At 43.6% G+C, this 23,042-nt stretch overlaps 1 protein-coding gene across 1 annotated transcript in view; it reads left to right on the top strand.

The window, feature by feature from the left end:
* Positions 1-22,641, top strand: part of LOC139544040 (NMDA receptor synaptonuclear signaling and neuronal migration factor-like) — a 50,902-nt gene extending 28,261 nt beyond the window's left edge. The window contains exons 7-16 of the mRNA XM_071350723.1: positions 976-1,028; positions 1,813-1,902; positions 4,709-4,836; positions 6,046-6,129; positions 6,440-6,473; positions 8,181-8,251; positions 8,537-8,616; positions 8,847-8,949; positions 13,593-13,668; positions 16,308-22,641. Coding sequence (XP_071206824.1) covers positions 976-1,028; positions 1,813-1,902; positions 4,709-4,836; positions 6,046-6,129; positions 6,440-6,473; positions 8,181-8,251; positions 8,537-8,616; positions 8,847-8,949; positions 13,593-13,668; positions 16,308-16,405 — 817 coding nt within the window. The 3' untranslated portion in view covers positions 16,406-22,641. The remainder of the gene's footprint in view (positions 1-975; positions 1,029-1,812; positions 1,903-4,708; positions 4,837-6,045; positions 6,130-6,439; positions 6,474-8,180; positions 8,252-8,536; positions 8,617-8,846; positions 8,950-13,592; positions 13,669-16,307) is intronic.
* Positions 22,642-23,042: the final 401 nt, after the last annotated feature.

The following is a 23,042-nucleotide window of genomic DNA, read 5'->3' as shown; positions in this document are numbered from 1 at the left end:
AGGTAGATATATACGGTTATGTAGCAGCAGGTACATATATACGGTTATGTAGTAGCAGGTACATATATACGGTTATGTAGTAGCAGGTACATATATACGGTTATGTAGTAGCAGGTACATATATACGGTTATGTAGTAGCAGGTACATATATACGGTTATGTAGCAGCAGGTACATATATACGGTTATGTAGTAGCAGGTACATATATACGGTTATGTAGCAGCAGGTACATATATACGGTTATGTAGTAGCAGGTACATATATACGGTTATGTAGTAGCAGGTACATATATACGGTTATGTAGCAGCAGGTACATATATACAGTTATGTAGTAGCAGGTACATATATACGGTTATGTAGTAGCAGGTACATATATACGGTTATGTAGTAGCAGGTACATATATATATACGGTTATGTAGTAGCAGGTACATATATATACGGTTATGTAGTAGCAGGTACATATATACGGTTATGTAGTAGCAGGTACATATATACGGTTATGTAGCAGCAGGTACATATATACGGTTATGTAGTAGCAGGTACATATATACGGTTATCTAGTAGCAGGTACATATATACGGTTATGTAGTAGCAGGCACATATATACGGTTATGTAGTAGCAGGTACATATATATATACGGTTATGTAGCAGCAGTTGAATGGTCCAATGTTACTTAAAACACTCATCTTAAATCTTTAATAAAAAAAATGTTGTGCACGTCTCTGTCACACTTTTTATCTTGTTGGTTACATCACAAATGGCACCCTATTCCCTACGTATATACTGCACTACTTTCCACAGTGCTCTGGTCAAAAGAAGTACACTATGTAGGGTGCCATTTGGGTCACATACACTCTCTTTCCCTTATTAACTCACTTCCTCCTCTAAATGATTCTTCCCTTCTTTTCTTCCTCCTCCTCCTCCTCCTCCCTCTCTCCCCATCTCCATCTCCTCATGCCCAATCTGCCCACAGGAACTTCCGGAAGCATCTTAGAATGGTGGGCAGTAGGAGAATGAAGGCACAGAGTGAGTCACAGTGTTACTGTGTGCTGTGTGTTCTCCCAACATGTCCTCCCCCCATCAGTGGTTTTGTGTTTTGTTGTCTTTGTGTTTATGCATGGCCCTGTGTGTGATGTGCCCTATCTCTATGTATATTGGTGTGTGGCATGCCGTTGTGCACCGATGAATGTGTGTGTGTTGGCACACGTTTGATGAACCTACAGTGTGTGTGTTATTGCTGGTGTTGAGGCGTAGTCGATGCTGGATATGCTAATCGTTAAGCTAACGAATGAAATATCTCCCCAGTCTCTCATTGGTGAGGCTGGGTTTGTTGCACCTAGCCAAAACTCATCCACCCAGTGTGTCCTCTGGAGAGGAGTTGACGTTTTCGGGGATGGTACCTGTGTGTGTGTGTGCGTGTGCGTGTGAGCATACGTGTGCGTACATGATTGTGTGTGTGTGTACAATGAACCGTGTGTTGGGTGTTCGGTGTGTGTGTGTTCAGGGTGTATGTGTTCAGGGTGTATGTGTTCAGGGTGTATGTGTTCAGGGTGTGTGTGTTCAGGGTGTGTGTGTTCAGGGTGTGTGTGTTCAGGGTGTATGTGTTCAGGGTGTATGTGTTCAGGGTGTATGTGTTCAGGGTGTATGTGTTCAGGGTGTGTGTGTTCAGGGTGTGTCTGTTCAGGGTGTGTCTGTTCAGGGTGTGTGTGTTCAGGGTGTGTGTGTTCAGGGTGTGTGTGTTCAGGGTGTGTGTGTTCAGGGTGTGTGTATGGTGCGTGGGTGTGTGACTCTCTCTCCCCACCTTCACTAGCATTTGCCGAGCGTAGAGCGAAGAGTTTCAACCGCTCCTGGAGTGACCCCACCCCTGTCAAGAATGACTCTTCACATGACCCCAGAGACAGTGAGTCAATACAGTCACACACATTAATAGACACACTCACTAAGACACACACAAACAGGCACAAACATTACTATACATTCCAGCCATTCAGGGGATGCAAACTAGTCACCTTTCGGCAAAATTCGCCGTTTTGAATCCAAAATAGGTGACCTATGTCATTCGTGTAGATCTGATGAGAAGGTTTTGAAAAGTCTTTCTCACTTTTTCAATACAGTGGATAAAAGGGGTATGCCAGGTGTACACTCTGCCTGAAAGAGATCAATTATGCCTACAAAGGGTATCATGCTCTGCTGGCACATTGTAGAACAGATGTCCACGGCAGAAAGTGTACAATGTAATAATGTGCAGTGTAACCCAAATATATTGTTTTTGTTGTGTTGAACTTGACAGTAATAGATATGTGTGAGTGAGGGTGATTGTCATTATTTTTACTCATTGAACGTTATTTTTGTACACATGTAGCCTTGTGCACTTGATCGATGTCTACTATAGTGGCCACTATAATAGAGCAAACATAGAATGCCTGTTTGTTTCATTCTATTTCTACTTAAAGATGTTTTTTCCCCCAAGTGCAATATTTATATTTGTGTGTTCACAAGCTTTCTTTTATAAAGGCTGTCATGGTAACAAGCGTTCTATTATAAAGGCTGTCATGGTAACAAGCGTTATATTATAAAGGCTGTCATGGTAACAAGCGTTCTATTATAAAGGCTGTCATGGTAACAGAAGTTCTATTATAAAGGCTGTCATGGTAACAAGCGTTCTATTATAAAGGCTGTCATGGTAACAAGCGTTCTATTATAAAGGCTGTCATGGTAACAAGCGTTCTATTATAAAGGCTGTCATGGTAACAAGCGTTCTATTATAAAGGCTGTTATGGTAACAAGCGTTCTATTATAAAGGCTGTCATGGCAACAAGTGTTCTATTATAATGGCTGTCATGGTAACAAGCGTTCTATTATAAAGGCCGTCATGGTAACAAGCGTTCTATTATAAAGGCTGTCATGGTAACAAGCGTTCTATTATAAAGGCTGTCATGGTGATAAAATAATTTATAAGGTTACAGATAATGATTAAATAATTCTACCCGGAAACATAACCATTAGGGAGTATAGGTTATGGAGCATATATAAGGAATAATACAAATATTAAACATAAGTCCAACTAGGTTGGACTGGGGAAGAGAGGAATGTAAGTGTGTGCCTAAAGAAAACACAGAGGACAATTAAACTGTGTTTCAACCAACCCGGCTAGAACTCTGAGAAATTGTGATAGGACAGGGAGTACCCCTCCAGGTTTCCCTAATCTGGGGGAATGGAACTCTCGGCTGGGTAGTGATAAACTGTGGTGAGAACTCTGGAGAAGAAGATAGCTCTCCTAATGTTAGCGTGCATGTGTGTGCGTAAGTGAGAAGAATGGTATAAAAGGAATGTCTTTGTATATTAACTGCAGAGCTCTCGTGAATAAACATTGATTTGACTATTGTGAGCTGGGAATTCTGTCTGTTTCATTTAAACCAGAACTTTACAAACTCTGGTTTGCAGACCGATTAGAATAATTGAAATGTATGAACATTGATAATAAAATTCCATATCACATGGTAACAAGCGTTCTATTATAAATGCTGTCATGGCTAACTGCAATATTAGTGGGGGGGTTTCTCAAGATTTGAGTGTAGTAAAGTCTAGGCAACAATTAACATTGGATTGCTTTCTTTACATTTTTTAGCTTTGAGTTAGGTTCACATGAACCACTTTTTATTTTACACACAGAGACTGATCATGTAGATCATATTCTTTGTTGTTTAATTAGTTAAAACCTGCATTTCCTCCTAGCAGGGATTTATTGCATTTTTCAGTGCAACAAAAAAAAAGTGTCACCTTTTTGGACCCTCAGCAGTTTGCATCCCTGGCCATTACAATGAGCCCTTCCTCCTTTAGCTCCTCCCAGCAGACTCCACTGATACACACAGACACACACACTCACATACAGACAAACACACTTATACACTCACACACTAATCGGCTGTCCCTGCTGTTGACTCTGACCCTGTCTGTCTGTCTCCTTCTGACCGTGGGTCTGTCTCCAAATTTGTGATGCTCTCTCTCTTTCTCTGTGAGTATTTGTCTCAAATGGTGTGGGAGTGTGTCAAGCGCCGGTCTGGGAGTGTGTGTGTATACACACTGTATGTTTATATGTCTGCATGTCTTTTTCTCTGTAGTCTCTTGAATGTTTTTCAATGTTTGTGTGTTTGTTTCTGTTTTTCCATCTACTTTGTGCCTCTGCGTCTCTCACGGTCTGATGATAGAGGTTACTGTTTATGACACTGAAATGGCACCAGGTATAATTGTGTCTTGAAACGTTCTTCTTCTCTGACAGCCCAGTGTGTTTTTTTCCTAATGATTGGCACAAGCTGTTGATCTACCCTGTCACCTTTCCCATTCTCTTTCTTACCTCTGCTTTCCTCTTTGACTAGACTATTTTCCTTTCTTTTTTTCTTCATTTTCTTCCAACTATTCCTCTGGATGGTTGTTATCCTCTGTCACTTCACCTCTGTCTTTCTTTGTCCCTCACTGTCACTTTCTACTACCACCTTTCTCACTCCCTGCCACTCTCTCTCCCTCCATCTGCCTTTCTTGTTCTTTCTCTATTATTCCATTGCTTGCTTTCTCTCTGTCCATCTCTTCCCCTCCTCTCCCTCCCCCCTCTCTTACGCCATGTCTCCCGTCTTCTCATCCAATCTTTCTCCCGTCTCCTCCCCAGCTCTCTCTCTAACGGTGTGCCTGCTCTCTTTGTTGGGGGATAGGTGGGGACCTGCCAGCCTCGTGTGGGACTCTGGATGAGGGGGAGCGTGAGGACCTAGACTGGGAGGAGGAGAGGGAGATGGAGAGACTGGCCTGTGAGGGAGATGACTTCATCCCACCCAAAATTATGGTGAGGGACTAGGGTTGAACAATTCTTCTAACTTTCTAAGTTCGCAGGTTTACCCAATGAGGACTGGCTGCATGTGAGCATGTTTACTGTGTTGGAATGTCACGGCAGTCGTGATTCTTTAAGATATGAATGAAAATAGGAGATTGACAAGAAGCTAACAGCCTACAGGAGAGGCAGCAGAATCTAGAGGATGCTCATCTTCTGTCAGGTGATACAGGGAGAAAGTTGAGAGAGAAAGAAAGAGGAAGAGAGAGAGATGACAATGATTATGAAATAACAAAAGAAAATGTGTTTTATGCTGAATTCTGTAATTCCCAGTGGAAAGATTAGTGACATAACAACATATCATATCAATTAGTGACATAACTCTGGAGGTCGAGGAGATAATTGTGTTTTTCTCTCAATGGAATCCTGCCATGTTATGTGAGTGCCAAGTAGTACTCAAATGTACTCAAAAGACCTTATATAAATCAATGGGCTACTTTTTGATCCTTAACTGATTGAAATAAAATGGAATTTAATTCAAGTGGAATCCTGTTTGATACCAGTACACACGCTGAGTGTACAAAATATTGCGAACATCTGCTCTTTTCATGACATAGACTGACCAGGTGAATCAAGGTGAAATCTATGATCATTGATGTCACTTGTTAAATCCATTTCAATCAGTGTAGATGAAGTGGAGGAGACAGGTTCAAGGAGTTTTAGGCCTTGAGACAATTGAGACATGGATTGTGTATGTGTGGCATTCAGAGGGTGAATAGGCAAGACAACATTTTTAAGTGCACACCGGTCTGAGTGTGTCAAGAACTGCAATGCTGCTGGGGTTTTCACGCTCAACAGTTTCCTGTGTGTATCAAGAATGGTCCACCCCCCAAAGGACATCCAGCCAACTTGACACAACTGTGGGAAGCATTGGAGGCAACATGGGACAGCATCCCTGTGGAACGCTCTTGACACCTTGTAGAGTCCATGCTCTAATGAATTGAGGCTGTTCTGAGGGCAAAAAGGGGTGCAACTTAATATTAGGAAGGTGTTCCTAATGTTTTATACACTCAGTGTACAATGCATCTTGGCTACGCAGACAGACTAGTGTGAATAATGAATGTTCAGGTCCCTACAGGCACTGGTTGACAGACAGAACACAGCAGAGTGAATGGGACACTCCTCTCTCTTCGTCTCTCTTCTTTCTCCATCTCTCACTCTCAGCTGATCTCCTCCAAAGTCCCCAAGGCAGAGTACGTTCCCACCATCATCCGCAGGGATGACCCCTCAATCATCCCCATCCTCTATGTGAGTGGCTTTCTCTCGCACGCACACACCGTCACCCTGTTCTCTATGTGTCTGTATGCACAGGTGATAATACATCAGTTATTTACATTTACATTTAAGTCATTTAGCAGACGCTCTTATCCAGAGCGACTTACAAATTGGTGCATTCACCTTATGACATCCAGTGGAACAACCACTTTACAATAGTGCATCTAAATCTTTTAAGGGGGGGGGGGGGGTCAGAAGGATTACTTTATCCTATCCTAGGTATTCCTAGTTATCATGTATAATATTCAGTGAAGGATATTGACTTTATAATCTCTGTCTCCAGGACCATGAACATGCTACGTTTGATGATATCCTCGGTAGGTAAACTGCCCTTTATGTGACTTTGTCTGTTAGTTCTGTTAAAATCTTCATCCCAAATGGCAGTATATTCCCTATATAGCGCACTACTTTTGACCAGTCCTATAGGCCCTGATCAAAAGTAGCGCACTATTTCGTTTTTTTATTTTATTGAATCTTTATTTAACTCGGGAAGTCAGTAAAGAACTTATTCTTATTTACAATGACGACCTACCCCGGCCAAAACCTAACCCAGGACGACGCTGGGCTAATTATGCGCCGCCCTATGGGACTCCCAATCACGGCCGGTTGTGATTTAGCCTGGAATCGAACCAGGGTCTGTAGTGACGCCTCTAGCACTGAGATGCATTACCTTAGACCGTTGGGCCACTCAGGAGTAGTGTGCCATTTGGGACGCAAACATGTTTGTGGAGTGGGACACATTATGCAGTGAGAATAATGCAGTGTTCCATATAGCTGTCTTTTAGTGTGGGGAAATCTATTTTTACTGTACTGCTTGTTGCTCTCATTCTAACCCCTCTCTTTTTCTTTCGCTTTCTCTCTAACCCCTCTCTTTTTCTCTCTCTTTCTCTCTCTCTAACCCCTCTCTCTCTCTTTCTCTCATTCTAACCCCTCTCTTTTTCTCTCTCTTTCTCTCTCTCTAACCCCTCTCTCTCTCTTTCTCTCATTCTAACCCCTCTCTTTTTCTCTCTCTTTCGCTTTCTCTAACCCCTCTCTCTCTCTTTCTCTCATTCTAACCCCTCTCTTTTTCTCTCTCTTTCTCTCTCTCTAACCCCTCTCTCTCTCTTTCTCTCATTCTAACCCCTCTCTTTTTCTCTCTCTTTCGCTTTCTCTCTAACCCCTCTCTTTTTCTCTCACTTTCTCTCTCTCTAACCCCTCTCTCTCTCTTTCTCTCATTCTAACCCCTCTCTGTTTCTCTCTCTTTCTCTCTCTCTAACCCCTCTCTCTCTCTTTCTCTCATTCTAACCCCTCTCTCTCTCTTTCTCTCATTCTAACCCTTCTCTGTTTCTCTCTCTCTAACCCCTCTCTGTTTCTCTCTCTTTCTCTCTCTCTAACCCCTCTCTCTCTGTTTCTCTCTCTCTAACCCCTCTCTGTTTCTCTCTCTTTCTCTCTCTCTAACCCCTCTCTCTCTGTTTCTCTCATTCTAACCCCTCTCTGTTTCTCTCTCTTTCTCTCTCTCTAACCCCTCTCTCTCTGTTTCTCTCATTCTAACCCCTCTCTGTTTCTCTCTCTTTCTCTCTCTCTAACCCCTCTCTCTCTGTTTCTCTCTCTCTAACCCCTCTCTGTTTCTCTCTCTTTCTCTCTCTCTAACCCCTCTCTCTCTGTTTCTCTCATTCTAACCCCTCTCTGTTTCTCTCTCTTTCTCTCTCTCTAACCCCTCTCTCTCTGTTTCTCTCATTCTAACCCCTCTCTTTTTCTCTCTCTTTCTCTCTCTCTAACCCCTCTCTCTCTGTTTCTCTCTCTCTAACCCCTCTCTGTTTCTCTCTCTCTAACCCCTCTCTCTCTGTTTCTCTCTCTCTAACCCCTCTCTCTCTGTTTCTCTCTCTCTAACCCCTCTCTGTTTCTCTCTCTCTAACCCCTCTCTCTCTGTTTCTCTCTCTCTAACCCCTCTCTGTTTCTCTCTCTAACCCCTCTCTGTTTCTCTCTCTCTAACCCTCTCTCTGTTTCTCTCTCTCTCTAACCCCTCTGTTTCTCTCTCTTCACAGAGGAGATTGACAAGAAGCTAACAGCCTACAGGAGAGGCAGCAGAATCTGGAGGATGCTCATCTTCTGTCAGGTGATACAGGGAGAAAGTTGAGAGAGAAAGAAAGGGGAAGAGAGAGAGATGACAATGATTATGAAAGAACAAAAGAAAATGTGTTTTATGCTGAATTCTGTAATTCCCAGTGGAAAAATAGATTACACCTCAATTAGTGACATAACTCTGGAGGTCGAGGAGATAATTGTGTTTTTCTCTCAATGGAATCCTGCCATGTTATGTGAGTAGCGGTGTAGTGGTGTAGAGGTGTTGGTTTTAATCTTGGCTGGGAACTTGAAAAGCTACATCTCTGTGAGGTTTTAGGGAGGTCCAGGGCATCTGTACCTGTTGAAGAATAAAGTGGCCACATTCGCCAAGGTGGAGAAAGAGGAGGACATGAGTCAGTGAGTGTCATCAGTCTTACTCTTCATACAGCAGCCATACTTCTTATGTGTCCCAAATGGCACACGGCACTACTTTTGACCAAAGCCTTATGGGCCCTATGGGCCCTGGCGAATAGTAGTGCACTGCATAGGGAATAGGGTACCATTTGGGATGCAGACACAGTTCCTGTCTCTGTGTTAGTACTGTTCGAGTAGCAGGATTGTTGTAACTGAACCATGTCCTACAACAGGTTCTGGAGGAGGCTGAGTCGGTTTATGAGCAAAGTGAACCCTGAACCCAACCTCATCCACATTATGGGCTGCTACGTCCTGGGAAACCCCAATGGAGAGAAGGTACACTACATCTCTCACATGTTAAAACACACACATACCAGGTTACTTTAGAAAAATTGGTGTTGACTGATCAGATCAAATGATGACATAAAGAGCATTGTGTTGAACGCTGTGCGATGTTTAACAGTGAGAATCGCAGAATGGTGAACTTACCAAATGACTAGAGTTGACTGTGTGATATTAGGTTGCTTCTTGTGTAAATATTTTCAGTCTGGATTTTAATGACACACACACATACACACACTCCTTACTTTATGTGACTCAGTATGGTGCCTTGCTAATATATGGAGAGAGTTGAGAATCGCTGTCTTTCTTTCTCTCCCTCCTCACTCTCTACTTCTCCTCTCTCTCTACTTCTCTCTCTACTTCTCTCCCTCCTCTCTCTCTACTTCTCCTCTCTCTCTACTTCTCTCTCTACTTCTCTCCCTCCTCTCTCTCTACTTCTCCTCTCTCCCTCTTCTCTCTCTACTTCTCTCCCTCCTCTCTCTCTACTTCTCTCCCTCTTCTCTCTCTACTTCTCTCCCTCCTCTCTCTCTACTTCTCTCCCTCCTCTCTCTCTACTTCTATCCCTCCTCTCTCTCTACTTCTCTCCCTCCTCTCTCTCTACTTCTCTCCCTCCTCTCTCTCTACTTCTATCCCTCCTCTCTCTCTACTTCTCTCCCTCCTCTCTCTCTACTTCTCTCCCTCCTCTCTCTACTTCTCTCTCTCTACTTCTCTCCCTCCTCTCTCTACTTCTCTCCCTCCTCTCTCTCTACTTCTCTCCCTCCTCTCTCTACTTCTCTCCCTCCTCTCTCTCTACTTCTCTCCCTCCTCTCTCTCTACTTCTCTCCCTCCTCTCTCTCTACTTCTCTCCCTCCCCTCTCTCTACTTCTCTCCCTCCTCTCTCTCTACTTCTCTCCCTCCTCTCTCTCTACTTCTCTCCCTCCTCTCTCTCTACTTCTCTCCCTCCTCTCTCTCTACTTCTCTCCCTCCTCTCTCTCTACTTCTCTCCCTCCTCTCTCTCTACTTCTCCTCTCTCTCTACTTCTCCTCTCTCTCTACTTCTCCTCTCTCTCTACTTCTCTCCCTCCTCTCTCTCTACTTCTCTCCCTCCTCTCTCTCTACTTCTCTCCCTCCTCTCTCTCTACTTCTATCCCTCCTCTCTCTCTACTTCTATCCCTCCTCTCTCTCTACTTCTATCCCTCCTCTCTCTCTACTTCTATCCCTCCTCTCTCTCTACTTCTCTCCCTCCTCTCTCTCTACTTCTATCCCTCCTCTCTCTCTACTTCTCTCCCTCCTCTCTCTCTACTTCTCTCCCTCCTCTCTCTCTACTTCTCTCCCTCCTCTCTCTCTACTTCTCTCCCTCCTCTCTCTCTCTACTTCTTTCCCTCTCAAGAGCCCATCCCTCCCATAAGAGCCCATTATCTCATCCTGAGTCATGTTTCTGGATTTAGCAGAGAGGCACAGGGACCAAGTGACTGTGACAGGGGATAGGCTGCTACACCATTCTCCACTTAAAGCCGCACGCACGCACGCACGCACGCACGCACGCACGCACGCACGCACGCACGCACGCACACACACACACACACACACACACACACACACACACACACACACACATAAACAGAGTGTGTACACACACATAGACACACTCTCTGCTAAAGTGCTTGGCGTTGTTAGTTACATAATGTGAAGTGCTCTCTGGCATCTCTGTTGTGAAGCTGTTAAGGGGAGTATACAGTACAGTAAAATGCTGGGGCCAAGATAGCTGTCTGGTTAAGCACTATAAACAACCCTCTAGTCCCCAGGCTCTGCTCTGCCGTCCTCTCTGCTGTCTCCTCTCTCATTATTTGTCTGACTGTGGATCTAGAGACCACGGAAACAGACATGTGATGTCAAAGGTTATGAAAGTGATTGTGTACATCTTATCTATGATGGGGGTAAAGACCGTATGTATATATGTGACCTTAGTTTCTGCATCAGTGTCTGTCTGAAGGTTTGAGCATGAATATGTGTGCATAGGAGGTGTATGTAGCGTGCGTGAGTGAGTGAGTGAGTGAATGACTGAGTGAGTGAGTGAGTGAGCGTGTGTCTCTGCCTGGCTGCCTGCCTGCATAGATGAGCGTTTGCTTGTGCATGCGTGTGTGTGAGACAGATGCAGGGCAAATGTCCACTCCTCCTCTCCACTCCTCCTCTCCTTCTCTCTACCTTTCAGAGTTATAGTCAGGTCATGGTTCCTGGTCCACTGAACACCCTCTAAAAAAATCTAAAAGCCTTCTCAGAATGCAGCTAACCAACCGTTTCCTGCTCAGCAGTAGACTTTTATCACATATTGACTGTGTGATATGTCATCATTTACAGTTCCAACAAGTACTCCTCCTATACTCAGAATTCTGGATCTGGGGATCTGACTCTCTCCTTCTTGACCTTGACTCAATACCCCAGTGCATTATCATTCTATTTGTATTGGCCTTGACTCAATACCCCAGCGCATTATCATTCTATTTGTATTGGCCTTGACTCAATACCCCGGCGCATTATCATTCTATTTGTATTGGCCTTGACTCAATACCACCAGCGCATTATCATTCTATTTGTATTGACCTTGACTCAATACCCCAGCGCATTATCATTCTATTTGTATTGGCATTGACTCAATACCCAGGGTGCATTATCATTCTATTTGTATTGACCTTGACTCAATACCCCAGCGCATTATCATTCTATTTGTATTGGCATTGACTCAATACCCCGGGTGCATTATCATTCTATTTGTATTGGCCTTGACTCAATACCCCATTGCATTATCATTCTATTTGTATTGGCCTTGACTCAATACCCCAGCACATTATCATTATATTTGTATTGGCATTGACTCAATACCCCCAGTGCATTATCATTATATTTGTATAGGCCTTGACTCAATACCACCAGCGCATTATCATTCTATTTGTATTGGCCTTGACTCAATACCCCAGCGCATTATCATTCTATTTGTATTGGCCTTGACTCAATACCCCAGCGCATTATCATTCTATTTGTATTGGCCTTGACTCAATACCCCAGCGCATTATCATTGTATTTGTATTGGCCTTGACTCAATACCCCAGCGCATAATCATTCTATTTGTATTGGCATTGACTCAATACCCCGGGTGCATTATCATTATATTTGTATTGGCATTGACTCAATACACCGGGTGCATTATCATTATATTTTTAAAGGCCTTGACTCAATACCCCCAGCGCATAATCATTCTATTTGTATTGGCCTTGACTCAATACCCCAGCGCATTATCATTCTATTTGTATTGGCCTTGACTCAATACCCCAGCGCATTATCATTCTATTTGTATTGGCCTTGACTCAATACCCCAGCGCATTATCATTCTATTTGTATTGGCCTTGACTCAATACCCCAGCGCATTATCATTCTATTTGTATTGGTGACTCAATACCCCAGTGCATTATCATTGTATTTGTATTGGCCTTGACTCAATACCCCAGCGCATAATCATTCTATTTGTATTGGCATTGACTCAATACCCCGGGTGCATTATCATTATATTTGTATTGGCATTGACTCAATACACCGGGTGCATTATCATTATATTTTTAAAGGCCTTGACTCAATACCCCCAGCGCATAATCATTCTATTTGTATTGGCATTGACTCAATACCCAGGGTGCATTATCATTCTATTTGTATTGACCTTGACTCAATACCCCAGCGCATTATCATTCTATTTGTATTGGCATTGACTCAATACCCCGGGTGCATTATCGTTCTATTTGTATTGGCCTTGACTCAATACCCCATTGCATTATCATTCTATTTGTATTGGCCTTGACTCAATACCCCAGCGCATTATCATTATATTTATATTGGCCTTGACTCAATACCCCAGCACATTATCATTATATTTGTATTGGCATTGACTCAATACCCCCAGTGCATTATCATTATATTTGTATAGGCCTTGACTCAATACCACCAGCGCATTATCATTCTATTTGTATTGGCCTTGACTCAATACCCCGGGTGCATTATCATTATATTTGTATTGGCCTTGACTCAATACCCCCAGCGCATAATCATTCTATTTGTATTGGCGCGGTGTTTTGACTTGAGGACACAGGTTGGCAGATCAGAAGAACAGCTCGGATGGGCTTCCTGCTAAGTGAAGACAGTTGTGCTCCCTGAAGAGAAATCAAGCTTCAATAAAACACTAAAGCAAAGGCTCCTGGAATGAGAGTTATCAGCCAGTATGTCTAGATCCATTAAATTACAGATGAGCTAATTCTTTGATTCTCCTTGAGGGCAAGTCTCCAGAGGTGAGTATGGAGAGGTGTTCCTCAGAGCAGGCGGTGTCATCACAGAGTAGAGAAAAAGGAACACACATAGACTGGCAATCACTGGGTGCCTTTGAAACATTTCCTTCTACACACGCGCTTTCTCTCTCTCTCTCTTTCGCCCTCCCTGTCACCCATCTTAGATGAATGCGCAGTTTTCCGCAGCCATAAAGCTTGGAGCTGGAGGCTCACTGTGGCGGGTGCTAGGTCCAGGCTGGAGGACCCCGTCAGGACCTAGCAGGAGGAAGAGCCAGGCTCTAAGGCCAGGCTGGAGGATTAATTGGTGTCTGTTCTTATTGTTGGCCAACAGCTGTTCCAGAAGCTAAAGAACCTGATGAGGCCTTACTCAATCGAATTTGAGTCACCACTGGAGCTGTCCGCACAGGGTGAGGACTGTCAGACACACACACACACACACACACACACACACACACACACACACACACACATACATACATACATACATACATACATACATACATACATACATACATACATACATACATACATACATACATACATACATACATACATACATACATACATACATGTATTTCAAAGTAAGTATTTATTGATGGACTTGTTCCCTCAATTAAAAGTGTTATTATTTCTCCTTCTTACACTCTCTCTCTGTCCCTCACATTTTTCATTTATCCCTGTTGCCCATTCGTCCTGTTTCTGCTCTCTGTCTCTGCAACTGTTTTTTTATATTTTTATAATTAAAACAATATATATATATTTTTTGTATTTTACCCCCTTTTCCCCCCAATTTCATGGTATCCAATTGTTTTAGTAGTTACTATCTTGTCTCATCACTACAACTCCCATACGGGCTCGGGAGAGACGAAGGTCGAAAGCCATGCGTCCTCCGAAACACAACCCAACCAAGCCGCACTGCTTCTTAACACAGCGCGCATCCAACCCGGAAGCCAGCCGCACCAATGTGTCGGAGGAAACACCGTACACCTAGTGACCTGGTCAGCGTACACTGCGCCCGGCCTGCCACAGGAGTCGCTAGTGCGCGATGAGACAAGGATATCCCTACCGGCCAAACCCTCCCTAACCCGGACGACGCTAGGCCAATTGTGCGTCGCCCCACAGACCTCTCGGGCGCGGCCAGCTGTGACAGAGCCTGGGCGCGAACCCAGAGTCTCTGGTGACACAGCTAGCACTGCGATGCAGTGCCCTAGACCACTGCGCCACCCGGGAGGCCCGGAAGGAGTCTCTGCTACTGTTATCTCTCTCTACTACTGCTCTCTGTCTCTGCTACTGCTCTCTCTCTCTCTCTCTGCTCCTGCTCTCTCTCTCTGCTACTGCTCTCTCTCTGCTACTGCTCTCTCTCTCTGCTACTGCTCTCTCTCTCTGCTACTGCTCTCTCTCTCTGCTACTGCTCTCTCTCTCTGCTACTGCTCTCTCTCTCTGCTACTGCTCTCTCGCTCTGCTACTGCTCTCTCTCTGCTACTGCTCTCTGTCTCTGCTCCTGCTCTCTCTCTCTGCTCCTGCTCTCTCTCTCTCTGCTCCTGCTCTCTGTCTCTGCTCCTGCTCTCTCTCTCTGCTACTGCTCTCTGTCTCTGCTACTGCTCTCTGTCTCTGCTCCTGCTCGCTGTCTCTGCTATTGCTCTCTCTCTCTGCTATTGCTCTCTGTCTCTGCTACTGCTCTCTGTCTCTACTACTGCTCTCTCTCTCTACTACTGCTCTCTCTCTCTGCTACTGCTCTCTGTCTCTGCTACTGCTCTCTGTCTCTGCTACTGGTCTCTGTCTCTGCTACTGCTCTCTGTCTCTGCTACTGCTCTCTCTCTCTGCTCCTGCTCTCTGTCTCTGCTACTGCTCTCTCTCTCTCTGCTACTGCTCTCTCTCTCTCTGCTCCTGCTCTCTGTCTCTGCTACCTCTCTTTCTCAATTTGCTCTCATTTTGATTTCTTCCTCTGTCACTCCTATGGGTCCATTCACTGTAACTGGAACATCTTGTCTCTCTCTTTCCCTCTCTCCCTCCCTCCCTCCCTCCCTCCCTCCCTCCCTCCCTCCCTCCCTCCCTCCCTCCCTCCCACCCTCCCTCTTTTACACACGCTGGATGATTATGTGATATTTTGTTGTGAGTTAGATAAGGTCAGGAAGGTTAATGGCAGACAGTGACTCACTGTGAGAGAGGGTCAAACCAGTCTGCTCCCTGAATAGTGAATGACGTCTCCCATAGCGGCAACACACAATGATAGAAAGTTGAACCATCCATTGTAAATGATATTGTTCTTGAGAATAACCAGTCAAATGTTAAAGAGATTATTTTCATATTCATATTCAATATCTGTGTGTAACACACACAGTATATTAAGGGTGGGTTGCACCAACATGGTAAAATTCATCTTAGGTTAGACCTAATCTAGACTTTATAAATCTAGGATTATATTTAATCAGAGATGTGTTGCACCACTTGAATTAATCTGGTTTAATAAAGGTTAGATCTTTAAACTATGATTAGTGACATGTCATAATGGATTCACCAAAACAATGATGTTCTAATTCCATTTCTATGGAAGCAGACCATCACTGCACATCGCTAGCAAGCAAAGGGAGTTTTCACTTCAGACTAAATTATTGAATTAATTGTGCTTTTTGTCAAATTAGTTAGCTGGCTAGTTTACTTTTACAAACATGATAAACCAAAGTAACATAACTGTTAATCGCACCAAAAATACAGCAGATACACTGGCTTGTTAAACCTCCTCCAGCGGTAGTTTTAGAATGAACACCTGGTCAATGGAGCGACAGGATTCAATTTGATCTGGGTTTAAAGAATAATTACATTTAACTAGGATACATTTTAAACTAAGCTTTGTGCAACATGATTAATAGATAAACCTGGATTTCAACCAGTTTAAGAGTTAATCCATGTTGGTGCAACACAACCTAGTATATTAAGGTGGACTCGCTTGAGGGGAACATCTAAACTAGCTCAGTCCTTGTATTTGTAACTAGATAAGGTGCCCTGTAGAGGAACATATCATTGAATGTTTACTTCTTTTATCTAGGAAAAGAGATTATTGAGATGTACTTTGACTTCCGTCTCTTCCGTCTGTGGAAAACCCGCCAGCACTCCAAACTCCTGGACTACGAAGATCTTTTGTGACGGGGCTCCAAGTGAAGTCCACCCTGTAGCATACATACAGTCTATACTGGGGCAGGAGGACCCACTGAACACCACTGCTCAACTCAACCCTACTGCTCAACACAACTGTAACACCCATCATACCTGCTTTCATCCAGGAGAGGACTGGGAGAGGTGGAAGAGGAGAAGAGGGAGAGGAGTGATAGAGAGGAGGAAGAGGAGGAGGATGAAGGGTGACATAGCAGCTTTCACTGCGCTGTGTGCCTAACCCATTATTTATTTCAACTCTCCTCTTCACCTCCTACACAACCACAAAGGTCAGGGGTTAAAAAGAGAGAAACCAAGTCAAAGGAATGCTAGAAGGACAAGGAGACCTGAAGATTGGAGAGAAGGAGTGATGGAGTATAAACGGAGAGACAGAGGGATGAAGCGATCTTCTGTGCTCTCTCTTTCTCTCCCTCTGGAAAGGTGTCTGAGGTGCTCTCTCTTTCTCTCCCTCTGGAAAGGTGTCTGAGGTGCTCTCTCTTTCTCTCCCTCTGGAAAGGTGTCTGAGGTGCTCTCTCTTTCTCTCCCTCTGGAAAGGTGTCTGAGGTGCTCTCTCTTTCTCTCCCTCTGGAAAGGTGTCTGAGGTGCTCTCTCTTTCTCTCCCTCTGGAAAGGTGTCTGAGGTGCTCTCTCTTTCTCTCCCTCTGGAAAGGTGTCTGAGGTGCTCTCTCTTTCTCTCCCTCTGGAAAGGTGTCTGAGGTGCTCTCTCTTTCTCTCCCTCTGGAAAGGTGTCTGAGGTGCTCTCTCTTTCTCTCCCTCTGGAAAGGTGTCTGAGGTGCTTATAGCAATTTTCTGGTTCTGTAGTTGTTGGTTCTTTCAGATAATCTGGATTGGAGAAGCATAAATAAATGTATATACATCCCATGAATATAGTCTAGCTCTAGTCATGCAAATACTCTATATATGAGAATATGATATTTTTGATGTGTATCATTGTGGTGTTTCTTATGGACTGTTTTCAATAACTCAGGTTTTAGCCATGAAATAATCTCTGTTTGTTTGATCCCCTACTCTATCAGATGTTGTTATCATCATTGCCATTGCTTGGGATGAATGTATATCTCAGAGACATTTATCTTCTATCTATTTCAACTGATTCAGCTCCAGATCCGAAAGTGTAGGGATGATGTGACCACAAATACAGCGTGCGTGGGCGTGTGTGTGCGTGTCCGTGTCCGTGTTCCCTCTGTGATATAGCCAAGCTGAACCATTAAATTTCTCACCACAGAGTGAAGTCACTGACACACACTTCCAGCAGATGACTTGTGATGTCAGGTCTGGTGTCATCGCCAACAGCTCAAGCAAAGCTCCTATTAGTGTTACCCAGTAACAGTAAATGATCAGGGGACGTCTACAAGGAACAGCTGCTCTGCTTACTGTTGGAAAAGAGAAAGACATAACTCCACACTAGTCAAAGCCAGCCTGCTTACGCACACAGCATTATTCCCTGCCAAGGTATTCTCTGTCAGCGCCAAATCAACACAACATAACACAAACACATTTGTCTTCCTTTGTGTGGCTGTTCTGTCGGCCTGTGTCATGCTCTTGAAAAATGTACTGTGTCTGAGGGGAACTAACGGGTGAAGAGTTGAGGGGTAGATATCGATGTCATCCCTCAGATGTAGCAATAGATGTGGTGGTGTGTTGGCACTTGAACAATACTTGTACATGGGGACCTTGACCCACCTCCGAAAGCTCTAACTGTTAGAGACCCAGACTCTGACTCAGCGCTCTGAAAGCAGTTCTATATGTACTCTTCCGTTCAGCCTTCGATGCTACATCTAAAGATGCAAACACCCATACTGTGTATCTCTCTGTCCACCCGTATCTGATCATTTATGTAACATCAATCTCTATGACTGTACTGTTACCTTTTAAATATTTTAAAAAGTGTGAGTGAAAACATAAGAGCGGATTGAAAAGAAATGTATCAAAAATACATTTGGATTTGTTTTACTTCGAGTTGAAGTGGGAAGTTTACATACACCTGAGCCAAATACATTTCAACTCAGTTCTTCCCAATTCCTGACATTTAATCCTAGTAAACATTCCCTGTTTAGGTCAGTTAGGATCACCGCTTTATTTTAAGAATGTGAATAATAGTAGAGAGAATGATTTATTTCAGCTTTAATTTCTTTCATCACATTCCCAGTGGGTCAGAAGTTTACATACACTCAATTAGTATTTGGTAGCATTGCCTTTAAATTGTTTAACTTGGGTCAAACATTTCGGGTAGCCTTCCACAAGCTTCCCACAATAAGTTGGGTGAATTTTGGCCCATTCCTCCTGACAGAGCTGGTGTAACTGAGTCAGGTTTGTAGGCCTCCTTGCTCGCACACACTTTTTCAGTTCTGCCCACAAATGTTCTATGGCATGGGTGTCAAACTCTGGCCCGCGGGCCAAATTTGGCCCGCGGGGTAATTATATTTGGCCCGCGAGACAATACCAAATTACTACTAGAGCTGGCCCGCCGGTATTATACAGCGCATTCACCGCTAATACTACGAATCCCATAATGCTCTGCTGTTGTTTTCGCGCGCCAATCAGGACAGGACCCAGAAACGCCCTCTCCTCTGTGACAGTAGTCATAGCAACATAGACGCTACAACTGTCAGCGCGCTATCCCTTCCCAAAAATGGCGAAAAGAAAGGCAGAAAACAGGAGCTTTCTGGACAAGTGGGAGGCAGAATATCTTTCTCTGTGACATCTCGAGCCATCTCGATGCGCTGAACCTGCAGCTTCAGGGGCGGGGGCGCATCATCACAGACATGTACGCTGCAGTGAGGGCCTTTAAAACTAAACTGTGCCTGTGGGAGAATCAGATGCTGCAAGGAAACCATTGCCATTTTCCCTGCTGCCAAACCATAAAAGCGCAGATCTCTACCGCCGTGTTCCCATGCGCACAGTTTGCTGAAAAACTCAGTGTTCTCGCCGCTGAGTTTAGCCGGCGATTTGCCGACTTCGATGTCCAGAAATGTAGGTTTGAACTGCTTAGTAATCCCTTCGCAGTTGATGTGGAAAATGCACCAACCAACATCCAAATGGAGCTGATTGAACTCCAGTGCAACGACACGCTGAAGTCAAAGTATGATGCTGTGGGCGCCGCACACTTTCCACGGTTCATCCCTGACACAATGCCTCAGCTCCGCACCCAAGCTGCTCAGATGCTCTCCATGTTCGGCAGCACTTATCTATGCGAGCAACTTTTCTCCTCGATGAAGATGACCAAAACAACTCACAGGAGACGTCTGACTGATGAACACCTTCGCTCGATACTGAGGATTTCTTCAGCTCAGAGCCTGAGCCCAGACATTGATGAACTAGCATCCAAGAAGAGATGCCAGGTATCTGGCTTGGGCACATCAGATTAGATCAGTGTGCAATAATTAACGTTTTCTTTGTGCACTTTTTCTTGCTACAAGGCATGGGCTTGAATGGTTGATTGATTTATTATCATTTTATTTGTAAAAAAAAATATTTTGGTATTTAAATCAGAAGGCTGCAAATAGAAAAGAGGCATACGATTTTTATTTACATTTCATTTATTTAATAAATGAATGCCATTGATGTGTTTTTTCATTTGAAATTCGATTTTGCATGTCTCCACTATTAAATTATATATTGTATGGTAATAAGCGATGCTTGTTCCATATTCAATGTTAAAGCAAAACTTGTTTGGGTCCATATTAAAAGGTTCATTTGTTCAATGTTGGCCCGCGACTTTGTTCAGGTTTTACATTTTGGCCCACTGGGTATTTGAGTTTGACACCCCTGTTCTATGGGATTGAGGTCAGGGCTTTGTGATGACCACTCCAATACCTTGACTTTGTTTTCCTTAAGCCATTTTGCCACAACTTTGGAAGTATGCTTGGGGTCGTTGTCCATTTGGAAGACCCATTTCCGACCAAGCTTTAACTTCCTGACTGATGTCTTGAGATGTTGCTTCAATATATCCACATTATTTTCCTGCCTCATGATGCCACCTATTTTGTGAAGTGCACAAGTCCCTCCTGCAGCAAAGCACCCTCACAACATGATGCTTCCAACCCTGTGCTTCACGGTTGGGATGGTGTTCTTCGGCTTGCAAGCCTCCCCCTTTTTCCTCCAAACATAACAATGGTCATTATGGCCAAAGAGTTCAATTTTTGTTTCATCAGACCAGAGGACATTTCTCCAAAAAGTACGATCTTTGTCCCCATGTGCAGTTGTAAACCGTAGTCTGGCTTTTTTATGGCGGTTTTGGAGCAGTGGCTTCTCCCTTGCTGAGCGGCCTTTCAGGTTATGTCGACATAGGACTCATTTTACTGTGGATATAGATACTTTTGTACCCGTTTCCTCCAGCATCTTCACAAGCTCCTTTGTTGTTGTTCTGGGATTGATTTGCACTTTTCGCACCAAAGTACATTCATCTCTAGGAGACAGAACGCGTCTCCTTCCTGAGCGGTATGACGGCTGCGTGGTCCCATGGTGTTTATACTTGTTTACTATTGTTTGTACAGATTAACATGGTACCTTCAGGCGTTTGGAAATTGCTCCCAAGGATGAACCAGACTTGTGGAGGTCTACAATTTTTTTTCTGAGGTCTTGGCTGATTTCTTTTGATTTTCCCATGATGTCAAGCAAAGAGGCACTGAGTTTGAAGATAGTCCTTGAAATACATCCACGGGTACACCTCCAATTGACTCAAATTATGTCAATTAGCCTATCAGAAGCTTCTAAAGCCATGACATCATTTTCTGGAATCGTCCAAGCTGTTTAAAGGCACAGTCAATTTAGTGTATGTAAACTTCTGACCCACTGGAATTGGGATATAGTGAATTATAAGTTAAATAATCTGTCTGTAAACAATTGTTGGAAAAACTAATTGTGTCAGGCACAAAGTAGATGACCTAACCGACTTGCCAAAACTATAGTTTGTTAACAAGAAATTTGTGAAGTGGTTGAAAAACGAGGTTTAATGACTCCAACCTAAGTGTTTGTAAACTTCCGACATCAACTGTACTTATTTGAGCTATTTGCTTCTTGCCTCTATCCAGGTTACTGTGTATGCTATGGTATATAGCGCACCGAGTGAGAATCCACAGACATGATCTGTGGTTTGTAGCAGCTACATGGTAGAGATGGGAGGAAAGTAAGAAAGTTGAAAATGCCCGAAAATTGACTTTCTCACTCTTTTTGATACTCTCTCTTGCTAACAACAGGGCTTTATGTGCAGCGACTCACTGTACTGTACGCTTCAGAGTTGTGGAGCACTGAGGAAGAATAAAAACAAAACACTTGTTCATGTCTCATAGGAACTCAGACAGAGAATGATGCTGTTTTTAATGTCTGCCTATAGGCCCTGCTCAAAAGTAGTGCACTATAAAGGGAATAGGGTGCATTTGGGACAAAGCCTAGGAGATCTTCTCTTTAGCCACGTCTTTCCTCCTCTCCTCTTCTGCATCCTCCCATCACTCCTCTCTTGGCTGCCCACTGAGAGATGGCGGGTGGCTGGCTCAGCTGGAAGATGATTGGCTTTGTTAGAGGATGATTGATCGATGACACACTGAATAGGCATACAGCCCGCCCACTTGGTGGATTGTGGCCGCGTTCCTGGCTGACTACATTGAAGACTCATGTATTTCAGATTTCACAACGCCTGGATAGGTGTTTAACATATCATCAAACCAAATCATATAATACAGAAATCTGATGCTTGACTGTGCAGTCGATGACCTGGCACACAACCATTGGTTGATGCAATGCGATGTCTGAAGTTCCATTTTTAACCGGTGAATGCCCCATGATTGATATTTAGTGCCATTAAGAAATCCACAGGCTTTTGTATGTCTGTTTTATTCTATAGCAAGTAGTCTACACTGAATTATACTCTATGAATCATTTAAGACATGAGGGGAGTGTGAAACAATGTGATCATTTATTTTGGAGTGCTCTGATTCTCAATGTGTTTTTAGATCAATATAGATAACAATAAAATACACACTGTATATCTCTACTGGTGATAATTATCATTTGAAATGACCAACCTCGAAAGCAAATCAGTGTTGTGAGCATTTCATTGTATTTTACCATCATGTTATTGAGAGGGATAAAATCTGTGTTAAGGGCATCTATTAAATCTACTGAGAGAAACTATGTACACAATTGGCACACAATCGCATGCATAATGGTTTTTGAAACATATTTTCCAGTAAAATAGTCTGTGGAAATGGAGACCAGAGTTTGCCTCTTTTTTTCATTGATGTCTTGTCATTTCATTAAAGCAAGTATTAACGGTGTTGTGCTGGAAGAGCCGTGTTTCAGAGTGCTACAGCTGGGTTCTTTGACCCTGAAAGGCCATGTCCTACTCTGCTATCTGCCTCACACTCCGCTCCTAATGAGTCCATTGGAGAAATGAAGAATTCCAGTGACCCTGTGTCACATCCCTAGCAGGGTCAGTGAACAGGTCAATTTAACATCATTGAGTGATTACTTGTAAAGAAAGTCCGCACTGACTACACACTATGCAGACTGAGCACTATATAAAGCAATGGGAGTCTACAGAGATAAGCATTGATTCAGACTGAGGAGCAAAGGATTTCTTCAACAACATATCTTTGTCGTTGGATATTCTC

Source organism: Salvelinus alpinus, chromosome 18 (genome assembly GCF_045679555.1).
Source record: "Salvelinus alpinus chromosome 18, SLU_Salpinus.1, whole genome shotgun sequence".
NCBI classification, from domain to species: Eukaryota; Metazoa; Chordata; class Actinopteri; order Salmoniformes; family Salmonidae; genus Salvelinus; species Salvelinus alpinus.
Note: the sequence above shows the minus strand (reverse complement) of the source record. Positions and strands in the feature narration are given on the sequence as shown.